The sequence below is a fragment of the Bactrocera oleae genome, chromosome 4 (genome assembly GCF_042242935.1).
Source record: "Bactrocera oleae isolate idBacOlea1 chromosome 4, idBacOlea1, whole genome shotgun sequence".
Taxonomy (NCBI): Eukaryota; Metazoa; Arthropoda; class Insecta; order Diptera; family Tephritidae; genus Bactrocera; species Bactrocera oleae.
Genome location: NC_091538.1, coordinates 38,272,672 through 38,299,051, shown reverse-complemented (window position 1 = coordinate 38,299,051; position 26,380 = coordinate 38,272,672). Strand labels below are relative to the sequence as shown.

The 26,380-nt window shown below is 36.0% G+C and overlaps 1 protein-coding gene and 1 pseudogene across 1 annotated transcript in view; one reads left to right on the top strand and one right to left on the bottom strand.

Annotated features, from left to right (window-relative positions):
* The window catches only part of qsm (Zona pelucida superfamily protein qsm), a 59,319-nt gene extending 34,521 nt beyond the window's left edge, over window positions 1-24,798 (bottom strand). The window contains exon 1 of the mRNA XM_070107795.1: window positions 24,400-24,798. Within this exon, the coding sequence (XP_069963896.1) occupies window positions 24,400-24,578 (179 nt within the window). The 5' untranslated portion in view covers window positions 24,579-24,798. The remainder of the gene's footprint in view (window positions 1-24,399) is intronic.
* On the top strand, window positions 6,827-8,305 carry LOC138856895 (uncharacterized; annotated as a pseudogene).
* Window positions 24,799-26,380: the final 1,582 nt, after the last annotated feature.

Sequence of the window (26,380 nt, the reverse complement as noted above, 5' to 3'; positions counted from 1 at the left end):
AAGCTAAATTTAATATAATACGTTGATCTTAAAACGTGAACCAGAGGATCGCAAATCAATATTTTAGGGATATAAGGTCTAGGTCTAGACCAATTTCATTCATATTCTCAAACAATTTTTAAGAAATTGTGTTCATTTAATTTTATTAAAGTATCACACATTTTGTCAGGTAGAAAATTTTATATAAGCTATATTGGGGACAGTGAAAGGGATGGGCTGATTGAATTAATTTTGACATTGCTGGGTATACTTTAGATCATATTTTGAAACAATTTTATAAATTCACATATTTTCGGCATTAAACTATTATATAACCAATATTATACGTTCAGTTAAAGTACTGTTATCAGAAACAGACCAGTAAAAAGTTTGCACCAGGCAACCAGTTTCGGTAACTGAGAGCTTGAACAGTTATGGTCCGATTTTGACAATTGATGAGATGGTAGACCTCAAAGTCACTATTTGTGCAAAGTTTTATCCGGATACATTGATTAGTTTTTAACTTGTCTACTGGAAAGTGAAACAATCATATGGAATTTAAAATTGTGCTATATGTAATTTCACCTAAATGTGCGCGGTGCCGCTCCCACCGACCAATTTTGATATCGACTCCTATAAAACCGCAAAGTACCATCCCAGTTGTAAAATTTAAAGTCTCTGACGCATTTATTTTTTGATTTATTGCACTTTTAGTAGTTTTTAACAAAACCATTATATGGAGAGTGGGCGGGGTTATTATCAGATTTCCTCAATTTTCAGACTATCGAAGGAAGATTCAAAAATATTTATTCTGTGCAAACGTGGATCATTGCTCGAAAGGTTTAGGAAATATATACATTAAACTTATTACGAGGCGATGACACGCCCACTCTTTTTTTCAACCAAAGGTGCGCCTCGCCAATGCAATTCCCTGTACCCAATTACAGGTTTATATCTTAATTTAGTTTTAGTTAGGTCCTTTTATAGGTTTTCGTCTCGTTGTTGTTATTGTTGTAGCGGTAGAATTCTGCCGAGTTAACAGTCCTCAGCTTGTCTCGTCATCCTGATCAGGTTTATATATATAACCCTTTATATATATCTATTAATTAATTAGTTATATTAGTGATACAAGCAACCGTTAGATGCACAAAACTATTATACTTTGTAGCAACATGTTGCAAGAGTATAAAATGTAATATGTAGGGAAGAGCGACTTTCTGACGTAGCCAAATTTTTACACCCTATGAAATATTTCGATATGTTTAGACATTTGTGAAATCTGTGATTGCAATACTTATTGTTCGAGATATATACTTAAAGTCGGCCTGTTAATATTAGCTAGGACGTGGACTGACCGATATATACCTGACAAGGCTGCCAAATAGTTCGTTCAATTGTTTTTGAAATGTGATCTAGAGGACGATATGACCTGGTATTATCTATTTTTAGGGAAATTAATATAAGATAACTCACATACTCACATAATATATTTACCTGATTTTTTGAAATATCTCACAAATTGGCCATTTAAGGAAATATAAGTTTATGAAATCTAAAGATATATATGACCGATTTTCAAGTATTGGAAGATAGTTGCCGCTGACCAGGGAGATTTTATATACTGTTTTATTTTGATATCAATGTCTGCTGATGTAATTTATATGTATTTGCACATGTGTACCTCATATACACATATACGAGTATTTACTTTGTTTTGTTGAAATGCAAATTCTGATTTAGGGAATTATATTTTATTTGTTTAAACCTTCCCGATTTTTACAGTCCACCGCAAAGGGGCATAACGCCGTCAACTTGGCACCAAATCTCCGCCGGGCCAAAGTTTCAAGCACTGACATGCAAACGTATGTGTGAATGTATGCATGCGAGTATTAAACCACAAACAATTTCATACGTTTCAGATATGCAAATCACGTCATCCATTGTAAATGTTAAATAATGATAAATTCATTTAAGTGAAGGGGCAAAAAGATTCCGTTGTGCTAATATGACAAAATGGCAAAGCACAAATTCTTCTTTTCAGGCGGTTGAATCGACGATTCACTTTGACCATAATATAATGCGTCATTCAATGATTAACGCTTTATCACTATAAATATGTGTGTTATAAGTCGATACATACAAGTATGTCAATACATACAGTGTATATATATAAAGAGTGTTTATTTAGACGTGTGGTTTTCAATGCGGCAATGCTATTTTCAGAATTAGTCTGCGGCTGTCAATGTTATTTCGATGTCGAAGAAGATCCGAATGAGTTGGAGCTGTGCCCAACCACTTTATGGAAGATTTTGCGGAAGGATCTTGCTTTGCGGGCTTATAAAATTCAACTCGTGCAAGAATTGAAGCCGAGCGACCATTAAGCGCGTCGCACGTTCGGTGAATGGGCCAAAGCGAGACAGCTACCGATCCCCATTTCACAAAAAAATTTTGCTCAGCGACGAAGCTCACTTTTGGTTGAATGGGTACGTTAATAAACAAATTTTTCGCAAATGGAGTGATGACAATCCACAACCCATTGTTGACATGCCGTTACTTTCTCAAAAAGTCACTGTTTGGGCAGAGTGGACCAGTGATTCCATACTTTTTCAAAAATGAAGCCGGCCATAATTTTACAGTAAATGGAGAACGATATAGAGCCACGATTAATGACTTTTTCGTGACCTTTGGTTCCAACTAGAAAGATATGAGGTTTAGATCAAGGTCCAGACCAATTTAATTCGTATTCAACACTAAATCACATTTTATTTCAGAAATCTACTTAATTTCATTATAAGACGACACACATATTTTCAGAATGAAGTTCTACTTTATCCAGTAATTTTGTTAAGACATTTTACTTATTGACAGATATACCTATGTTCGTATGCTATTAATTCCACCGGTAGTTTGAAATTCGTATATTAGGTATATAGGGACAGTGGTTATTATTGGCCTAAATTTATCTATTTTAGGCACAAGAATACTCTGTTATTAGAGGCCGACGCTTCCTAAATTTCTTTAAGATAGTTCGAAAATCTTTCTGTCGGTGTACGGAGGCTAAGTGAAGTATTGAACCAATGCTATTGATTTTCGGCCTTACGATATATTATTTTCAGGAAAATATACTCTCTGGCTTTTATTAGATGCCTTACATATTGATCGATATTTTCGATAAAAAAAAAACGAGTTTCGTTTATGTCTCTTGCTTTGCCGAAGGAAGTCTTAATGTTTCAACCTCAGTCTTGCTAAGGCTGGATAATGGAGGAGAAAATGCCTAAATGTTTCCACCTTACCTTCCTCTATATAACTTTGACAACTTTCGTTCGACAATAATATTGAGGTCCACACTTATACTTGGAGACTTAATAAGTTATGGTCTTATTTCGACTATTTTCAGACGTGAAATCACACACTTTAAATACAATTTGTGAGCAAAGTTTTATTTCTATAATACCATTGACTCTCAATTTATATACTGTAAAGTAGAAGAATCACATGGAATTTAAAATTTTTATATATAGGATAGACGGAAGTACGCGTTGTTGTTGCCCAATTTCGTCCATGTTTACACAGTGACATAAGTAATGTTAAACAGTGGGTTATCTTCCGATTTCAACCATTTTCAAACTGTATAATGAGAGGTCAAAAGAACTCCTCCTTAGCAAGTTTGGTCGATATAACCCATATAATTTGTGAAATATGTACATTAAACCTGATAGGACAGATAGTCATCCGAAATTCAACTCAACTCCCCATCCTAATCATTTATATAAATATAACTCTAGAACTATCTTGATTAGTTTACATAGGTATTACAAACAACCGTGGGGTGAACAAAACCATTATACTCTGAAGCAACATGTATTATACATGCTTCCTATTATAGAAGCTCCCAAAACCGATTTTGTACAAAATTTTCAGATTGTTTCTGTAAAGTTTGAAAGTGTTTGTTTCCACCCTTCCGAAAATAATTAGCGCAAAATTATATATAATATAAATATATATTAAAAATAGAGTTTCAGTCAAAAAGTCAACTATTGGCAAGAAAGCTTTACGAAATTTGGCACAGAATATTTTCCAAGGTAACGCTAAATAAATTATTCAAATTGGACTCATAAGTTTCGTACCAATCAAAATCAAGTTATCGTACGGAAAACTATTTTATTAGCGAAGGGTATTTAGCTCCGGTGCTACCGAATTTAACGTGTATTCTTGTTTTTATCTTCAAATTAGCCATTATAAAATAATTACCGAATTTACTCGTTCATACTCATATTTGGTCACTAATTACTTTTATATTCAAGTGATATTGAGATATATGTATTATGAACTCGTATTTATATAGTAATTAATTTTTCTTTTATATGCAATCTAACAAATGTACGTCGAGAAAATAGAGAAGTTACTTTCTAAAATATTTTTGAACTACATATTTTACATAAACAAACGTATATGCACATATCTTCATTATTATAACTTAATTCTATCATTAGATTTACTAAACAAATATACTCTAAGCAACTTGTTCGGATGGTCCATGTAATGGTACGGTTGTTGTAATGATAATGTTTTTAAATTATTCATCATTAGTTAGCAGATAAATCGTATTTTATATAGTGAATCTCAAAACAAGGGCGTGACTCTTTAACCAAATCTGAATACATAAACCCCGCTTTTGAGTTTTAAATTCATTTATTAATTTAAGAATTTTGAAAATAGGAATCTGACACTCATTAAAAAACAAAAAATTACAATAATGAATTATGGAAAATGGTTTATGCCACTCGCAGAATCTTAAATTATAGACTCCCGTAGTTTTAGTACTACATTTACTTACTTATATCTAACATAAACTTAATAGAAGAGGCTAAATTTAATGTGAAAAACGTCAACCAAAGAATCGGAATTCATTATATTCATATAGAGCGCCAAATCATTAATATAATTTGATAACTTTTAAGAAAACGTGTTCACTTAATTTCATTAACATATCACACATTTTGACCAATATAAACGGTTTAAAGTCAGGTGGAAAGTCGGAAATCATTATTGGGGCAGAGAAATGGAAGATGGATGGATGAATTGCATTAATTTTTGACATTGCACAGGTAGACTTGAGAACTTATTTTCAAGTAATTTTATAAATATATAAATTTGAACATACATATATGGAGTAAAATCAGCTGGACGTTTCAAAATCCTGAAAATCAGTTTTATGGGGCTGAGGCAAGTTTTAGCCCGATTTTATACCATTTTAGGTAGAAAGATACACTGTTATTAGAAAAACATGCTCTCTCAATTTCATTGAAATAACTTCTACTTTGGCCGATATATGTGGTATAAAGTCAACTGGAAGTTCGAAAATCTTTATGTGAGCTAAGGGGAGTATTGACCCGATTCAATCCATTTTTGACATAGCCATACTTTTATCAGAAAGAGACTCTCTCCGAATTGCAATAATATATGTCTCTCACAGATTGACCAATATGTTTATATGTTTGGCAAAAAGTCAGCCAAACGTACTGGGAAACACATATTTGTTGTCAGGGTTCTTTAAAAGTTATAGTCTGATTTCGACTATTTGGGCGTAAGATGAAATATCTTGAGGGTACTTTTTGTGCAAAGTTTTACCCGGATACATAGATCGTTCTTAGTTTATATACTGGAAAGTAAAAAATACAGATGGAACTTAAAATTGTGTTATATGGGAAGTAGGCATGGTTTTTGTCTGATTTTGGCTATTTTGACACTGTATTGTAGCAATGTCAGCATAATATTACATGCCAAACTTTGTTAAAATCGGTTAAGTAGGTCCCGAGATATATTCATGTATTTCACTTAAATGTGGGCGGTGCCACGCGCATCGTCTTATTTTGACCCTAGCTCTTATAAAGGCTCGGCTATAAAGCATTTAGTTATTGATTAATCGCCCTTTTAGTCGTTTTTAACAAAACCGAGGCAGGGCCATAATCCGATTTCATCCATTTTCACACTGTTGGTAGGGGTTCTTAAAAAATTTGTCTAAAAGAACTTATGTTTTGCAACTTTAGTGGCTTAGAAGATATTCACATTAAACCTATTAGAGGCCGGGGTCACACCCATTTTTTCAAAAATTTTAGCCCACAGGTGCCCCTTGCTACTGCAATACCCTGTTCCAAATTACATTTTATATCTTAATTTAGTGCTTAGTTATGGCATTTTATAAGTTTTCTATTAATGGCGTGTTGTGGGCATGGCAGTAGTCCGATTACGTCCATGGAACACGTGTACAAAGTTTCGTTACAGTATCTTAATTTTTACCCAAGTTACACCTTACACTGACAAGCGGACGGACGAACAGACACACCCCGGATTTCTACTCGTCTCGTCATCTTGATCATTTATATATGTACATATACATAACCCTATATCTTGCTTCATTATTCTTATGTGATACAAACAACAGTTCGCTAAACAAAACTATTATACTTGCAACATTTTGCTAGATTATAAAATTATTATATGTGTGGGAGCTGGTATAATTTGTAATCCGATTTTACACATTTTCTGCATCAAACTATAGTATATATGTATATAGTAGGCAAAAATTCCTTTTATAGCTAAGAGCTCTTACAATGTCATGGTGTTGCTGCTTTCAATGTCATGGTTTTAAGCTTGCTCTGGTCCAGCTGAGTCACGATATTGCAGGCAGGCGGCACCTAGCGAAGTCTGATGTATCATCTCCTTATGGTGCACTGCTTTATATGCAACCTCAGGAGCGGGTGAATATAACGGCCATTGCTGATGAGGTACCTGGTGGTAGGTATTTAACGGTAGGGGTAGAAACCAAAGAATTTAAAAACTCAACATGAATGTCAACAACGGTAAGACGCGGACTGAGATATCAGTTTAAGTGTCGGTGGGAGACGAGGTTTTTACCACTGGTGGGCACAACGATCCTTTAAGCTGTGTCGCCAGCGGCCACACCTCCACTACAACGGGAGCAGGTTACAGTACCACTGCCTACCCAGCTCTAATGCGCACGGGTGCCCCAGTCCATGAAGACTGGGAGCAAGAAATAGTTGTGAGCATAAACACGGCAAAGGAAGAAAAACTTCGACGTTGTCCTGAGCAGGTGACCGAGAGTTTCAACTCTGGCAACAAGAGAGGGCCCCGGAAGAAGCCAAGCAAGGAAGGGTTGAAAGCAAAAGCGCTGTACAAGGTGCGGGATATATTACTGACTCGAAGGCGAGTCTAACTTGAAAGAAGAAGAAGTGAAACGGTTGGCTCGGCCAGAGAGGAGGTGAAAAATTACCGGGCAGACTTCGCTACTCATAACTGGTGTAATGCCTCGGATTCATTGTTTGCGAATAACATTGAAAAGCATATCGCTGAAAAGAGGCAGCATTCGACGGAGGGCGAACCTAAAGCACCTTTGAAAAAGAGGAAGGGACGTAGCCGAGAAGCTAGACGTCAAGCACGCGGACGCCAAACCGACAACGTCCAAGGCAGCGGCGGCAGACAATGAGATTGTGAAACATTTTCGTCATTTGATGGAGCAGGATGGCTTAGCGGAGGCAAAATGCTGAAGTGTAACGACGACCTGACGCTGACATGGATAAGTGAAGTGGGCAAAACGCTTCCAAACCTATGCAAAGATGCAAAACTGGTGGTGGACCGCAGCCGAAGGCATCGGTGCCCAAGGCAAAAGTTATCATACCTCGCGTGGTGGACCCGGAGCATGCGCTGCGTCTACTACAACGACAGAATCCGGACGAGCCGACTAGCGAATGGAAAATGTCAAGCGTAGCGAAATCAGTAAATTAAGATGGAGGCTACATCCTCCAGATCAATAAGGCGACAGAGGATATTATGTACGCGAGTTTCGGGAAGATGGTGTACAGCGTTGGAAACGTGTTCCTTCGCCTTAAGAAGCGCCACCTCGCCGACAGCAACAAAAACAAAAATTGGAGGTAGATCTCAGAAGAAAAATCTATATTTCATATTACGCAGTAAAGGGTGTCAAGGTGAGCCTTTACTCCTTGCATCCTGCTATATGTCACAAGATTGCAAGGCACAAACGGCAGAGCTCCAAAGGCCTGCTGCTATATCCAGCAGAAGGAAGCAGGCAATAGTGGTGGGCGCTGACGCTAACTCCGATCATATGATTTGGAGCAGCTCCGGCATTAATCAGAGAGGTGAGTCACTATTCATTTCTTTTTTTATAAAGTGGTTAGTAGTAAAGGTAGCTAATCGAGATGAGGAACCTTCCTTTATAGGACTCACCTCCAGAAACGTTCTAGACATACTTGTAGATATGCAATGGGACACAGCTGGAAAGTGCTAAGACCACCGTCACTCTCTGACCATAGGTACATCTACTTCTCCATTAGATCGGAAGCAAGGATCAAATACGAGGTTTGGACAAATACCAGAAACACAAACTGGGATCTCTACAAGCCGATACTATTGATCAAGGGACTTAGACCTTGCATCTATAACTCACATGAAGAGTTTGAAAAGAGCGTAACTCCGCAGAATGGAGTGCTATCTCCACTTCTATGGACATTAGTTGGAAATAAACAGTTAAGGAACTTCGACGACAAAGCCTCAAAGATAGTGTCATATGCAGAGGACATTGCCGTCTTAATAACGGAAAATCCGGCGAAAGAGAATCTCCTTGTATTCACAAGGAAATACAAAATCCCTCCATGGTAGCTTCCTTCGATAAATGGTACACAAGTCTCTCACAAGTAAGACCGCAGAACCTATTCACTAATCTAAACCGTTTCACTGCCATTGGAGATTTATAAAAGAGCTGTTTTAGACATTAAAGAATTAACATCGTTTAATATTTATTAAAAGAAAAAATTTTAATGTCAAACTTTGTTATAAAAGTCGTCTGGTTTTAAATATTATCCATTTAATGGAATAATATTTAGATGAATTTTTTTCAGTTAGGAAGTCGATTGGCAGATGAATTCAGATGCATTGTTTTAAATTTATTTGTTTGTTTAAATTTTTTTTGTTTGTTTGTCGGTAACGAGATCAAAAAGTGTAATTTTTGTATAGCGTATCTCGTGATTAAGCGTCGATCGGAACATGGCATTATACGTTCACATAATATTGCTTAAGTATCTTACATATTGACTGGTTTATTATTTACCCGATTTTATCAATTTTTGGCATTGCGATATACCCGAAATGCCTTTATAATACGTATATGGGGGCGAAGGGAAGTATTAAATTTATGTTACTAGAAAGAAGCGCTCTTTGATCTTCATTAAGACAACCCAAATATTGACAGGTATATACGAGAGATAGATGGCGGCTAGGAAAAGTTACTCTGAATTTCAGTTATGTACCTCAGAAATTTACTTCGAAAAGTTATGGTACGATTTCGACAAGTTTTGAAGTAAGATGCCATGCTCCAAAGACACTCTTTGTACAAAGTTTTGTTCCAATATTGTCTTTGGGACTTGATTTCACCACACCCATAGCTTCAGTGGTTTGGAAGATATGTGCATTAAACCTGTTTGGGGTAACCATGCCCACTTTTTAAAAAATTTCAAATCACAGGTGTCCTCTATAATACAATTTACATGTAGAAAGTTACAGTTTTGTATCATTATTTGCGATTTAGTTATGGCACTTTATAAGTTTTCGATTAATAGCGTTTGGTCGGCTTGGCAGTGATCCGATTCCGCTCATCTACAGTACCGAACTTCCTATGGTGCCAAGAAAAATGTCTACCAAGTTTCATCAAGATATCTTACCTTATTTTAAAGTTACAGCATGCACAACCGGGCGGACGAATAGACAATCACACGGATTTCAACCGGTCTCGTCATCCTGATAATTTATTCTACAAAACAACCGTTAGATGAACAAACCTATTGCTACGCTGGAACAACATGTTGCGAGAGTATAAAAATGGAAACTTTTGTTAATAATCATTAAATAAATTACACGGTTGTTTAAAATTTTTAATCAAGTCCACCTGATTGTGATTTTATAGGTTTATTTTCGAACGCCAAGCTACAATGGGCACGCAAGTTTCTGCTGGAAAAACGTTCTTTAACCCAAAAAACTAGCAGATGGGAGCACAAGGTGATCGCGTAAGAAGCTGAGCGAGCTGTTAGAAATTAGCTGCTATACTATATGTATGAAGAAACACTTGTTAAATATGTACATGTACCTATGTATGTATAGATAAACGATATTTAGCGCATTTGCCTTGATTTTGTTAATTTTAATAATTTTTAATAGATATTGATGTGGTTAAGATGAAAAACGATCTTTAGAAATTTCCTTGCTAATTTCTGCTTATTTAATGTTCCTAACTTTCTTGTCAATTTTAGCATTATTTATCTTCCTGATAGCTAGCACCTACTAGTACTTCAGAAACAGACCTAATATTCTATAAGAAAGCGATGAATTTCAACGACGTAAATCAACGCTTTTCTTTGTTTCTTTTGAAATATTTGGTGTTATTTACAATGTAATTTTTGTATAACAACTACCATATATCTGAAAACGGAAAAAAGTTTTGCTAGTTCTTGCAATGGGGTGTGAACCTTCAAGTCGAATAAAGTCATTTAATAAATAAAAAAGATCTTTTTCTTGATTTTGATTGATCAGTGTGTATGGCAGCTATATAGTGTTCGATATCGGTGTTTCCGGCAAATGAGCATCTTCTTAGGTAGAAAATGACGTCTTCAAAATTTGAGATTGCTATCTCAAAACTGAAGAACTAAATTTTGGACATGAAATCGACTCAGCTTGTCACGCTGATCAACATAACTATAAATATATACAGACATACCTCTGTTACGTCGTCCGATCATCTCGCTTAAAATACTTAATGAAAAGTCTTGAAATTGTGTATACTCATTCTAAACGTTCATTAGTGTGTCATAGGCATGTTTTATGATGAAACTCGAAAAATTTTTTCAGCCTTTTAGCATCTAATCCTCCGAATACCACCCTTACGGCTTTTTTATTAAATATGCACAGAAGACGCATTCGCAAGGTAATTTGTATATGCAGATGATCTCCAATATTATACATACGTGGAGTTCTCCGAAGAAAGCAGTGCTGAAGTGTATGGCACAACTGCAAAGAAAAGTGATGTGCTTGGCCGATTAGACACAGTGCATCCCATCAACACCGAGTGTTTTCTTAAGGATGCTTTTGCAGGTTGTGAAAAGACCTATATTATTCGAAACTTTTGACTGTCGAACCAGAGCTTTGGCAAGTATGTCAGATTATCAACAATGGGATAGAGCTTTGTCAGAAACTTTAACAACATCAATGCCCTACCAAATTCATCTATTCGTTTTCTATTTGCTATTATTTTAACGACCCGTAATTAATCTGATTCTGGCACTTTGTGGAGAGAAATATCGTGATTCCATGAGTGAAAGTTCTCTGCAACAGTCGGGAAAGATGCTAACAATCATCATGCAAGTGTCTGATATTATTCATAACAAGGCTTTGATACACATTATATTGTATATACTGATTTTGTACGCGAGACGAGAATGAGAAAAAAAAACACTTATAACAGAAAAACAAAAAGGAGTATTCGAATGCATAGCAAATCGAATTACACATCATAAAGACGGTATTTTCTTCCTTGATGCACCAGAAAGAACTGGTAAAAATTTTCTTCTCAACCTTATACTTGAAAATATAATAAGGAAAAAAACAATGTTGCACTTGCTGTTGCGTCATCTGGAATTACAACCACTCTTTCAAAAATAAGGAGAAATTCGTACTCAGCGCTTAAATTACCATTGAATTGTTTGAACATGATGCTCCAATTTGCAACATTCGATAACTATATAACATACTCGGGTCAAAGACAAAATTTTAAAACATGAAAAATTATTATCTGGGACGAATATACGATGGTCAACAAAAAAGCTTTAGTAGCAAGATTTTCGAGGAAAAGAAAAAACAATGGAAGGAGCATTGTTGATAATAATGGAAGATTTCCATCAAATTCTCTCTGTAATTCAGAGAGGAACCGCCGCAGATGAAATAAATGCATGTCTAAAATCAACACTATTACTACTATTTATGGAAATGGGTTGAAAAATTGACACTGCCCACAAATATGCACGTTTAACTAAATGTTGGCGAATCATCATCATTTTCAAAATTGGAGAAGGAAAGTTCATGAATACGCTAGGCAATTACTCATTAACATTCCCAGATAATTTTTGCAACTTGATGGAATCGTTGATGATGTTGTAAACAGCATCTTCAATGAAATTAAAGTCAATTTCAACAACCATCAGTGGATCCATGGAAGATTAATTTTGGTGCCTCGCAACGACCAAGTAAATAGCCTTAACAAGCCATATCAATTATTTTTGAAATTTGATCTGATAGTGGGGCTGTTGGAGAGTTCGCGAGAAAGAGTCTGTTCATTAAGGCGTTAACAATGACAAATATCATATCTGAAATAATATGCAGCAGTTTGCAGTTCAGCGAATCGAAACACAGGGGTATTCAGACCGAACATGTTAATCTGGTAATTCGATAGTTGATACTTCGTTAAAACACTTAACTGTGCACATACTTTTCGCTCTATCTCAGTAGTGTGGTATATTTTGCTCCAAAACAGCTGATTAAATTTTATTAAATTCTTATTTTTGAAAAATTCTTCAAAATTATATTGTACTGAGTAGAAAATGTATTTTTTCGCAATAAATCAAATTAACTTTTTAGGCTACGACGCAAAACAAACAGCTGATTTAATGTTACCAAGTAACGAAAAAATTATCAAACTTACCAGGCTGGAACTTCGTTACTCGGTAGAACGATAGTCCGTAAATTTACAAAAACAAAATGCTCGTATAAAACTACCGAATAACGACTAACAAATTATCAAAGCTTGTCTGAATACTCCTGGTATTTTAAAAATGTCTTTACTTACAAATTTGAATGAAAAGACGATTTTAAGGCTACCATGTTATTCAAAATTAGGCTTCACATCTGGAATTACCAGACTATATCGTTATGTAGCTATATTAAGTGAAAGTTTGCAATTTTCTGAAAATTGTTCGTAAGTCTAGTTAAGGCATAAACCATCGATAGTCAAAATAAACTATCGATAGTGAGACGAAAATAATACTATCGATAATCCCATTGATTGCTTTGCAGCGCTAGCTGTAACTAGTATCTTCTGTCACAGAAAAGTCGAAAGACACGAATACCGCTTTCGTGGCAATGAGCAGTAACAACAATCAGAAGCCCCGACCGATGACCACAACCCCGGCCGATAGGCAAGGTAGCCAAAAAAATTACCTTAGGAAATTCTGTGATAACGTTTTATCACTGCAGACTTTAATAAATAGACACCAGCTTCCTTCAGAAAACATAAGACCGGTAGCGAACGGTATCTCTCCAGTATTTCTACAAAGTGAGAAAGAGCAGTATCGTATTTTTTATACCTAAAGTAGGAAGGAAGGACTATTTACTAGCAAAATCTTTTAGGCCGATTAGTCTTACTTTCGTTATGCCGAAAGATATGCAAAAACCTGTATATATGTAATACAATGAGATAAGATCGAGGGCGCTGAGGTTCACAATGAGTGATGCGAATGACGCTCGGCTAAATTGATTATTGAAGTTTAGGTCTGGCAAAGAAACTTTGCAATATTGTTGGACTAAATATCAACCGGTATAAAACGACCATAGGCCTAACACTGAACTCCACCCTTCGATGGAATAAGTATGTAGAAGTGACCTTGATTAAAGCCACGAAAGCACTTATGTAGAAAATGAGAGATCTAACTACCATACATAGGCAAGTAAGTGAACTGGGTAAGCGAGAAAACTCTACAAGTGAGAATAATTCTCAGGTCCCGAACTTTGACTTCTCAAAACTCTCTATGAGTAAGAAACAAAAACCTCCATAAGTAACAGTGGTTTTTCCCCTCTATAACTCTCATCTTTTGTAATTACCTTTATAAGCGACATTTTCCTATGTATGACTCATTCTTTCAGAAATCAGGAACTATGTTGTTTTCTTGTAAATTCAAAAAAAAAAAATTTAATTGTTTAACTTATTTGTCATGCTCACTGCAGTTCATAAATATCATTTGCAACGAACAGTACAGCTCTTACAACAACTTATAATGTCCAAACGAAAAACCTCATGGTTCCCTGAAGTGTCTCTTAACCAGGTTTGGCCATTAGTTCTATACGTTAAAACTGTCAAATAAAGATGGAAAGCGTCAAGAATTAGATATATTCGCGCATTTCTTGAACTTCATGCATGAAAAGAAATATAAATAGGGTCATGGGCGAGTACACAATTTAATTTTACTTTAAATAATATTATACTTTTCAACTGGTTTCTTATGTATAGTTCCACAGTGAGTGAACAAAATGATATCGACGTCCGGTAAATGACAACTTAAACAATTGCGACATGTCAATTAACAACTTGGCTTTGTTTTGATGAATGCTCGCCTGACCTTCAAAGGAAAAATTTCGTAGGGACTGGTCAAAAATATTAAATTGGCCTAAAGAAAAAGAAGGGTCGATCCTAACAGAGATCTCACTTGGACTGCTTGAAACGCCGATAGGTTGTGGTACCTAAAACTCCAATATAATGGAAGTTGTGATTTACAAATCAACAAAGCGATTTCGGAAAGATTAACTTTGCTAAGGGCAAGTAGTTCAGAGTATCTCCTGTGTTCTACCATAGACCAAAAGGTAGACGCCAACGGAGATTCAACGCGGTGCCATTCCGATGTGTGTGGGTCAAGGGTACCCCCTTTGGTTAGCTCATTGGCATTTGCAGTTGCCAGCGATTCCGCTATGACCAGGCACCCAATTTTCCTTCCTAACCTTGACCCATGCGTGAAAACGTTCACTTCGACTCTTCTCCAGCGACTCCTCCCTATACACATATCCCTAGCCGGTATGTGAGCAGGGAAAAAGCCGTTACGAGTAGCCTCTGCGACGCAGTGATCCAAGTTGTCAAGAATGGAGTTGAAGGAGGAGAGAATTTCGGCTTGTCCTTGTTCGGACCCCTTCATGTAACTTCTAAGGTTTATGGTATTTGTATGTATGTATATATTTTTTCAAATGTGAAGTGAAATAAAACCCAACGTTTTTGACAATAAGAAAATTTGGTTGTTTTGCAACAGATTTAGTAGGCATTTTCACCTCTTGAAACTGCAAAGACTTGCCTGCATACATTCCACATGACAGCAGAAGTAGTAGGGCTAAGCAAATATCAACTTATTTGGGTGCCAGCCCCAAATGTGTAGCCGGGAATAATCTAGCTGACGAACTTACCCGTTTCACAGTGGTTTCCAAGATGGTGGGACCAGAACCCTTTTCGGCGGGGAGTCCCCACATCATGAACAAGCGGTTGCAAAGGAGAAGAGTGAGGACAGAGATAGGGAGATAGATACCGGCAGCTAAGTACAGGCCTGCGTCAGTCAAATATGTTGCTGGGAGGTTATAACCTCATAGGGTTTCAACAGGGATAAATTCCTGCTACTGATGGCAACTTATACAGGCCAGGCTTAAGAAGCACCTACTCAACATGGGTATAGCCTTTTCTGCATATTGTCCATTCTGTGACATGAAGCACCTGCTTTTAGAATCTGGGAAAATAATCACTTTCTAATAACTTGCCTAAAATGGATGAAATCGAGGTAATACTTTCCCTTGTCTTCATATACCGCTAGACTTTACATTGGTCAATCTGTGAGGTTTCTTATTGAATTCAAAGAACATCTCTTTCTGATTATTATATTTCGTAATTTAATAATATATGATATAATGATTGTCATTAGTCCAGAGATAAATTACGATTCCCATTCTTTGGTTGACGTTTTTCTCATATACCCCATATATTACATTTGGCCCTTTTGATTGAGTTTATATCCCATACATACATATATCTCATTTGAGTGATTTAATGTTGATATTAATATTAATATTCTTATTTCTTCGAATAATGCATTTTGAGTTATTTCGCAACATTTTTATACTCTTGCAACCTGTTGCTACAGAGTATAATAGTTTTGTTCACCTAACGGTTGTTTGTATCACCTAAAACTAATCGAGTTAGATATAGGGTTATATATATATATAAATGATCAGGATGAAGAGACGATTTGAATTCCGGGTGACTGTCTGTCCGTCCGTCCGTCTGTCCGTGCAAGCTCTAACTTGAGTAAAAATTGAGATATCTTTATGAAACTTGGTAGACATGTTTCTTGGTACCGTGAGACGGTTGGTATTGCAGATGGGCGTAATCGGATCACTGCCACGCCCACAAAACGCCATTAATCAAAACCAAATAACTTTCCATAACTAAGCTCCGCAATAAGATACAAGACTGTTATTTGGTACACAGGATTATATTAGGGAGAGGCATCTGCAGTTAAAATTTTTTTTAAAAAGTAGGCGTGGTCCCGCCTCTAATAGGTTTAATGTGCATATCTCCTAAACCGCTAATGTTATAATAACAAAATTCATTGGAAGCAAATTTTTTTAGAACCTCTACCCACAGTGTGAAAATAGTTGAAATCGGGTGGCAACTCCGCCCACTCCCCATATAACGGTACTGTTAAAAACTACTAAAAGCGCGATAAATCAAGCACTAAACACGCCAGAGACATTAAATTTTATCTCTGGGATGGTATGAGATGACTTTATAGGAACCGCGTTCAAAATTATACAGTGGGCGTGGCACAGCCCACTTTTAGGTGAAACCCCATATCTTGAAATCTGCTTAACCGATTTCAACCAAATTCGGTACGTAACATTCTTCTCATATTTCTATGTTATGGTGCGAAAAAAAAAATCGGACTACAACCACGCCTACTTCCCATATCACACCATTTTAAATTCCATCTGATACTTTCACTTTCCACTATGCATATCAAGCAACAATGATTATATCCACCTTGTGACCAAAAATTGTCTAAATCGAACCAAAACTGTTCAAGCCCCTAAGTACTAAATATGTGGACCCCAGTGCCTATAGTTGACCTTCTACCGAAAATATCAGCTAATCCACAAAGAAATCTCAAACGAGTATACCATTTGACTTTGCGAGAGTATAAAATGTTCGGTTACATCCGAACTTAGCCCTTGCTTACTTGTTTAATATAAACTTTTTCAACACATGAAAGTATTTCCCCGCTTTTGATCTTTTCAAATTGCGAGAGTATAAAATTCTGTTACACTCGAATTTAATCCTTCCTTACTTGTTTACATAGACTTTACGACAGGATGTGGAACTATGAGTAGCTGGGTTACTTAAAATACATGCATATAATATTATAAATAACAAGTAAGGAAGGGCTAAGTTCGGATGTAACCGAACATTTTATACTCTCGCAAAGTCAAATAGTATACTCGTTTGAGATTTCTTTGTGGATTGACTGATATTTTCGGTAGAAGGTTAACTATAGGCACTGGGGTCCACATATTTAGTACTTAGGGGCTTAAACAGTTTTGGTTCGATTTAGACAATTTTTGGCCACAAGGTGGCATACTTTAAACGTATTATTCACGCAAAGTTTTACGTCGATATAATCATTGTTGCTTGATTTGCATAGTGGAAGGTGAAAGAATCAAGTGGTATTTAAAATGGTGTCATATGGAAAATAGGCGTGGTTGTAATCCGATTTCGCCCATTTTCGCACTATGACATAGAAACATGAAAAGAACGTTACGCACCGAATTTGGTTGAAATCGCTTAAGCAGATCTCAAGATATGGGTTTTCACCTAAAAGTGGGCTGTGCCACGCCCACTGTCTAATTTTGAACGCGGTTCCTATAAAGTCATCTTATACGATCTCAGAGATAAAATTTAATGTCTCTGGCGTGTTTAGTGCTTGATTTATCGCGCTTTTAGTAGTTTTTAACAGTACCGTTATATGGGGAGTGGGCGGAGTTGCCACCCGATTTCAACTATTTTCACACCGTCAATAGAAGTGCTAAAAACATTTGCTTCTAGTGAATTTTGTTATTATAGCATTAGCGGTTTAGGAGATATGCACATTAAACCTATTAGAGGCGGGACCACGCCCACTTTTAAAAAAAAGTTTTAACTGCAGATGCCCCTCCCTAATGTGATCCTGTGCACCAAATAACAGTCTTGTATCTTATTGCGGAGCTTAGTTATGGAAAGTTATTTGGTTTTGATTAATGGCGTTTTGTGGGCGTGGCAGTGATCCGATTACGCCCATCTGCAATACCAACCGTCTCACGGTACCAAGAAACATGTCTACCAAGTTTCATAAAGATTTCTCAATTTTTACTCAAGTTAGAGCTTGCACGGACGGACGGACGGACGGATGGACGGACAGACAGTCACCCGGATTTCAACTCGTCTCTTCATCCTGATCATTTATATATACATAACCCTATATCTAACTCGATTAGTTTTAGGTGATACAAACAACCGTTAGGTGAACAAAACTATTATACTCTGTAGCAACAGGTTGCGAGAGTATAAAAATAGGCATTGCATGGAAAGAGAACATTTCTTTATAGATTTTTTTTAAAAATACTCAAATAGACATGCACGTACACATACCTACATATGTATATTAAACTTTGCGGTGCACATTAGAAAAATCATCACGGTAACGCACAAGTAGACTGCAACAAGAGCAGTTCGACCAGTGGCCTGGAAACGTAACATGGTGTTCACTCATCCACGAACAGATTAAATAGTTACCACACATTTCTAGGCAATCTCCACGGTTGCGCTTTTTGATACACCGTGTACATACATATTTACATGTGTTATGGAATCTGCGAGTGAATAATCAGTGTAAATACATATGTACCATATGTACATATGCAAGTATAATAAACTGAAAAAAACTGTTAACGGTTCGGCGCGGTCTGTTATGGAAATGTGGGCAGACGATTGTAGGTATTTCAATTCATTGAACAGGTTGGTGTTACTAACTGTTTGCGGTTAAAACATATTACCGTGTGCATTTATGAGCTTATCCAAGATATGCGTAAACATACATTTTTATACTTCCTATAAGTGTATGTATGTACCTCCCATGTACAAGTATATCCCAAAGTTCATTGGTTCGATATTATCGATAGCTTAGATGGATTGCTTAACTCGGGTGAAAATGTAAGTACCAGAATGATGGAAATAATTACAATAGTTATTTATTACATAGGTGTCTCTAAGGTAACACGTTTGCGTCATGCCATTAAAATATCAACCATATTGACCGATATATACCATATAAAGTGAACTGGAAGGTCGAAAATCTTATATTTGGGTAAGGAATGGTACGCAACGCACATACATAAGTTGGAAAAATAGTCTATTAAATGTTTATTTTATTATAAAATCTTCGGTTTTTACCGGTAGAACAGCTTTTTAATTCAGAAGGCTTTTCATTATTATTAGATTTGTCATATCATAGAAATTGAAAACATAAATCTAATTAGGTATGTGCAACGATTTTTTATTTAGGAATATTCGTTGTGTCTATTTATAGTATTTCGCACATTGTATGTTGTTTTTTTTTCTTTTTCGAAGTTATATTTTTCGATGTTCCGTCATCTGGAATTACAACAAATCTATCTTGGACACCCTTGATTATATTTTATTTATTTTGAGAAAAAATAAATTTAATTTTACCATAAGCATATTTTTTGTTTACATGTGCTCGAGACATACATAAGTAACACAAACAAATTTTATGTTTCAATTGATGATGACTGCTGAGAAGCATAGTTTTAACAAAAAATTTAAAATATAGTAATTCATAATGGGAACAATTGTACTGGATTGTTGGAGAAAAAATTTGCCAAAAATTGTTGTAAAGCACTGGGCTCCCATGAGATTTTCGGACACCGATTTTCCCCCCTCTCTCCTGTACTCTGTATATCATAGCCACAGCAACGCACGACCGGATCTTCTAGTATAAATGTATATATTTTTTGTCATCAAAATATATAAAATAGCTAATTTCTTTAACATTACTTTCTCTTTCAAAAAACATTGAAATAAATATTGGAAGTGCCAAAAGCTCTCGCATTTATATTTATTGAATCAAGTTAATAAATTAGTAGACATTATAAAGCGGGAGAAATTTATAAACCACTTTTTACAAAGTATTTAAAGGACAACTTTATTTTACATTTTTAGGAAATTTTTCAATCAAATGACAAATAAAATATATTTTCTTATAGATTCTCAGTTCAGTTGCATGAATTTAAAATTTATGCTGCGCAATGAATATGGAAATTTGGTTATACAGATAATTAGTACCAATAAATTATATACAAAGGATCGTTAATATTGCGATCAACATTATTTTCGGTAATTTTGTACTTAATGACCCCCACTTCGGAGGGGGTTGGGGTTGCAGATGGTATGTGAAGGGAGTCTGTGAAATACAATTTCAGTGGATTTAGCCGTCGGCCACCCTTCAAAAAAATTATATGAAGGGTTAAAATTTCGTGAAAACCTTTTCGCTGCTGTTTGTGCAGAAAGGAGTTTGACGCAATTGAATTATGAACACCCCGGTTTTGGACCGACCAGGGTTATTTTTTTGAAGCGCGGCCGAAGGCCGCCAGTGCAGAAAGGAGTTTGACGCGATTGAATTATAAACACCCCGGTTTTTGACCGACCAGGGTTATTTTTTTGAAGCGCGGCCGAAGGCCGCCAGTGCGGAAAGGAGTTCGACGATCTCCGATATTCATTCATTCCATAAAAACGCGGCACAAAAGAAATTTTGACTATTACATTTCTTCAGTATATTTTTTTCATAAGAAAATGTTTAACACACTGAACTGGTAATTACAGCTAAGAGATCTGAATTCTACAGAATTTTGCCGCTACAACAACAACAACAACTAAGTGACTTGAATATGTGATATGTGCAAAGTGTGTAAATAAATATTGAAAAATATACATAAATTATTGAAAAAATTCACTTTCCGCTCACGGATTTGTAATCTACATAACTTCTTTTTAAGGGGTGACCGACGGGTAATTCCTTCGAATTCATAAAAAGGACACTTAATTGTGTCACCCCTTACAACCCCAACCCCCTACGAAGTGGGGGTCATTAAGTACATATTTACCAATATTGTCGCTATTTTTTGTACATTAAAAGAAGTCAAGTGTAGGTGCCTATAGTTACCGAATTTTACGTTTCCAAGTGAATGATTTACAAAAATTGATTTCCAAAAAAATACTTTTACTAATTTTGGTTTGTATTGTGAGATATGTATTATTTAAGAAGTTACATTGTCATGCATTAATATAACTAATTGTATATTGTTGCTACCTTCTGAGGACTTTCGCAAAGAAAAGTTCTGTTATAGTATTCAACGCAAGCATAACGGCAACTATAAATCAGATAAATTTTAGAATAGAATCTCCTTTTTACATTGGTGGCCTTCGGCGGCGCTTGAAATAATTCCCTGCCAAATCCAACACTGGGATTTACCAAGAAAAAGGAAATTCTAAACGAGTTTGCGTTCTCATCACACGATTATGAATTTTGTATTGACAGTATAATCCTATTTTTTTGTTTTTTTACTCTCGCAACCTGTTGCTACAGAGTATAATAGTTTTGTTCACCTAACGGTTATTTGTATCACCTAAAACTAATCGAGTTAGATATAGGGTTATGTATATATAAATGATCAGGATGAAGAGACGAGTTGAAATCCGGGTGACTGTCTGTCCGTCCGTCCATCCGTCCGTCCGTGCAAGCTCTAACTTGAGTAAAAATTGAGATATCTTTATGAAACTTGGTAGACATGTCTGTTGGTACCATGAGACGGTTGGTATGATGAGCGTAATCGGACCACTGCCACGCCCACAAAACGACATTAATCAAAAACAAATAAATTGCCATAACCAAGCTCTGCAATAAGATACAAGCCTGTTATTTGGTACAGAGGATCACATTAGAGAGGGGCATCTGCAGTTAAATTTTTTTCTAAGTGGGCGTGGTCCCGCCCCTAATAGGTTTAATGTGCATATCTCCTAAGCCGCTCTAGCTATAATAATAAAATTAACTGAGAACAAATGGTTTTTGCATCTCTATCGGCAGTGTGGAAATGGCTGAAATCGGGTGGCAACTCCGCCTACTCCCCATATAACGGTACTATTAAAAACTATTAAAAGCGCGATAAATCAAGTACTAAATACGCCAGAGACATTAAATTTTATCTCTGGGATGGTATCAGATGACTTTATGCAACCCCATGCATGTTATTTTATGGATTTGAACCAAAGTCTAATATTGAATGATAATAAAGTTAGTTTTTCACTATTGAATAAAACAAATTTGTCGGGACTAATTTGTGAAGTGCTAGTGGATATAAAAGTTACAAATATAAGTAATAAATCCATTATAAATCAAAGCACTTAGTTGAATTTTTGAATCTTAAATGCAAATATCTCAAAAACCATAAGTCAGCGGCAACCAAATGTATCTTAATCTGGAGAACCTCCTCTATATTTACATACCTATTTTACGAATTCGGGGGTTGTTATTCTAAATTCTAGCCCTATAATACACTGGGCTTCAGCAATTAAAATGGCTGCAGAAACTGTAAATAACAGAAACTCTAAAAATAATTCATTATTATCTTTATTTTAAAACAAAATCTTAATCAGTATTAAACATTAAATGGGTTGTTATTTGCTTGCCAAGCAACTTTCTCTTCTCGATATCTTTAGTGTATCGTACTAAAGTCACTAACATCGATTTTCTTTGCTGTTCCATGTTGCAAACCCGAGACCGTTCTCTACAATTCACCGCCATTAAACTCTGAAATTCAGAAAGGAAATAAAAAAAAAAATTAGAAAGCTTGAGTTCAAACGCACCCGAACATTATATACCAGCTAATAGAATACTATAACTTCTTTCCAGGCGTCTATCCACACAAGGAAAATAATAATCTTCGTCGTTAATTTGTTTTTGGAATTGCAATAAAATGTTTTAAAAATAAAATTTTCGTTATTATATTTACTTCAAATTCTAAGCAAAAAAAAAAAACGTAAAAAAATTATTATTTTGTAGTCTGTTTAGTCAAACTTCCCTTTTGGATTCATATTCTTAAGCTAATTATTAAAAAATTCAATAGCTCAGCTATTAAATAGTTTAAAAAAAATTTTGCTTTGTAGTAGACTTTTAGTTTGTTATGCTTAAATCAAAAGTTATAAATTTATTTAATAAGCCATATTCTTACTCGGAAAGCAATTTTTCAGATTATGATTTCCTCTTTTTTTACCGGTATTGTCAAATTATGGTTTGTTTATCAGCAATACCTTTAATTGTTCATTTTGATAATTCAGTTGTTTTTCTAGGTAATGTAATCTGGCTTCCTTAAAGCGCATTCGTAACGGCAAAGTTCTCTGTAAAGGATTCATTAGACGGACATTCCTGAAATGGGCAATAGTACAAAAACCGAAAAAATAATAATGTGCGTGTACCATGAGCTTCCTTTGAATTTTTGGCATTGCTCTTTTAACATTTCCAATTCAGCTACTCGATCCGTAACATCATATTCATTCCAAAATCGATATAAAGAATTTTTCAGGGATTTCATCAACTGTTCTCTCATTTCACAGATTAATTCATCTTGATTTTGTACCACATGCTTTTGATGCTTCATTAGCACTTCAGCGAACCCTTTTAAGTGTGAAGGCCTATATAAAAAGGAATTTGTGTCATTAATAAAATATCATATTTGACTTTAAACATCCATGTGTCTAAAATATTTCAGATAGTACAAAATTCTGAAACGAGGTCTCTAACCAACAGTAATTTCAAAACCTGTTCATTGCCAATTAATGATATATTTCATGTGAATCGGCAAACATCATATTTTACAAGGGTTTACGTACGGGTCAAAGATCGCGTTTGGATTTAACGTACTTATATCCGTACTAATATCCAGGTAATAATTTCAATCATAGCTAAATAGGCTGGGTTTTAGCATTAGTATAGCACCCCCCTTAATTCCTTCTTAAAATAAGTAAAATTTAAGAAAACTTGTATAACGATTTAAAACTATTTGTGCACTATATGTGTTCAAATAAATGTGTAAAAACTATTTAGTGACGTGTTAGTGGAAATATTATTTAATAATATAAGTGTAAAATTGATAAAACATGGGAAAATGTGAACCCTGAAAATTTGTCAACACTATAAAATTGTCATTTCAAATCTCCCTAACGATATATTCAATCAACTATATAACTACACATAAGTCTCATTTACAGTTGCTGAATCACGGCGTTATTTTCAGGCCGGGGATTGTGCAATATGATATACAAAACAACACATTACGACAACCCACGGCCGAAAAACGGCTCCGATTATTTTGATAAAAACGCTTTTACACTAATTTGTTTGTTTACTAATTTCGAAAAAAAACGATTCTAACCTCAACTCTCCAGTCATTTGGCGGTAAGCTTCATGGTATTCCGCTCTCAACTTTTCTGCAAATCCCCTCAACTGTGAATGCTTTTCCTCCAAATCAACATCTTCAGTAGCACGTGGTGATACATTATCCTGTTGTTTGGCTTTCAACTGGAAGTTTTCCACCATCTTATAATCATCCATCGTAATTTATTCACTCTTTTCTTTTACGTAAATTTTATTATAGTATCGATAACTATTTTCACAGTTGGGATTTCCACACTTTCAATAAGTTTAACTAGATATAGTTTAACAATCAAGATATTAATATTTGTAAAATTGCAAATTAAAATTTCATACACAAATTCAAATGCAATGTCTCACAATCGCTCGTTTTGTGGACCAATTACAGGTTCCACAAAAGCAGCAACAAAGCATGCGATTTGTTGTTTGCGTTCATTCAAATTGTTTTGTCTTAACAAGATGTCTACATGATGAAAACAAGCCCTCTAATATAAATCTTTGCAGATTAAAAAAAAACTTTTTAGGTTAAGAACATTTAAATTTGACATTTTTTAATAAACATTCATTTAAAATTTTGTACCAAATATATAATTTCCTTCGTATAAGTTTTAAACATGTTACATTTCTTTATTTCCAGCACTACCTTACTAGTAAACAGCGAAAATCTCCATCCGCAGTTGTAAAATGGTTAGCGCACGTAAAGTTAATTTTTTATAAATGTGATAGAAACGTTATGGTACTATAATCAAGTACTTAATTTTATTAAAATCCGTGATAGCAGAGAAGAGAGATTTTCATGCAATGGATACGACGAATGCCCAAATTTCTCCTTTCGTAAGGGTTGTTGTTGTTGTTGTAACGGTTACCTAGTCCCCGTTTGGGTGATAAATTCCAGATTCGTTGTCGTCGAGGTCATCTAACGGGAGGCCCTGGAAACGAGCTGTTTCGACGGCGTCGGACCATAGGGAGAAGGGTGTTAGATGAGTGGGGTTTGTTGGGCATGCAAAGAGGTGGTTAGTGTCATGCGGAGACTCATTGCCACAGGACATGAGTTTGGTATGTCGGGGTCTAGTTCGGGAAGGAGTTTAACCTGCTACAGTATCCAGAACGAAGTTGCGCGAGGGTCACTCTGGTTTCGCGAGGCAACTCGAGCTCTACGTCTGCTATGGGTGGTGGTTTGACTCCTATTACGCTATTCACTGAGAGGGAGTCTGTGAAGGTGTTGATGGCTCCACTGTGAATGGCGGTCAAAGCCTGTCTGAAGTTCGTTGCGTCCGAAGTCCGGTCGGCGTACTGTCTAATGTCGTCGCCGTAATCAAGGAAAGACCTCTTGATGTTCCTAGGAGGCGGCTCCGCTACAGGTAGGCGACTACAGGGGTGGTTTCTACGAAAACACCCCAGTAGAAACTGCTTGGAGAGGAGTTCGTTGTGTTCCTTAACCTGAAGCATACGGGCCTCAATATGTAGGTGCTCGATTGGAGACATCAAGAGGCATCCCATGATCAGGTCTGAAGCTTCTTCTTCTGCGTGTCACTGCATCCAGGCGACCATATTGGGGCTGCGTAATTTAGGACCGGCCGGCCGATTGCCTTGTATGTTGCCAACAACGTTTCTTTGTCTTTTCCCCAAGAGCTGCCGGCAAGCGACTTGAGGATTTTGTTACGGCTCTGTACTTTGGCAGTTATCGCGGTCATGTGAGGAGTGAAAGAGCACAGACTGTCCAAAGTGACGCCTAAAATCTTAGGGTTATTGACTGTCGGAATTTTTGTGCCATCGACTGAAATGTTCAGGTCCAGTTTGTACTCCTTCGTCCAATTTGTGAAGATAGTCGCTGTGGATTTAGTGGGAGAGAATGTTAGGTTCCTTGCAGAGAAGAAGCGAGAAAGCGATTCCCGCTGGTGGCTGGGGGAGTTTCGAAATATAAAAATTAAACAGTAGTGGGGAGAGGACACCGCCCTGCGGAACCCCCTGTTAAATTTTCC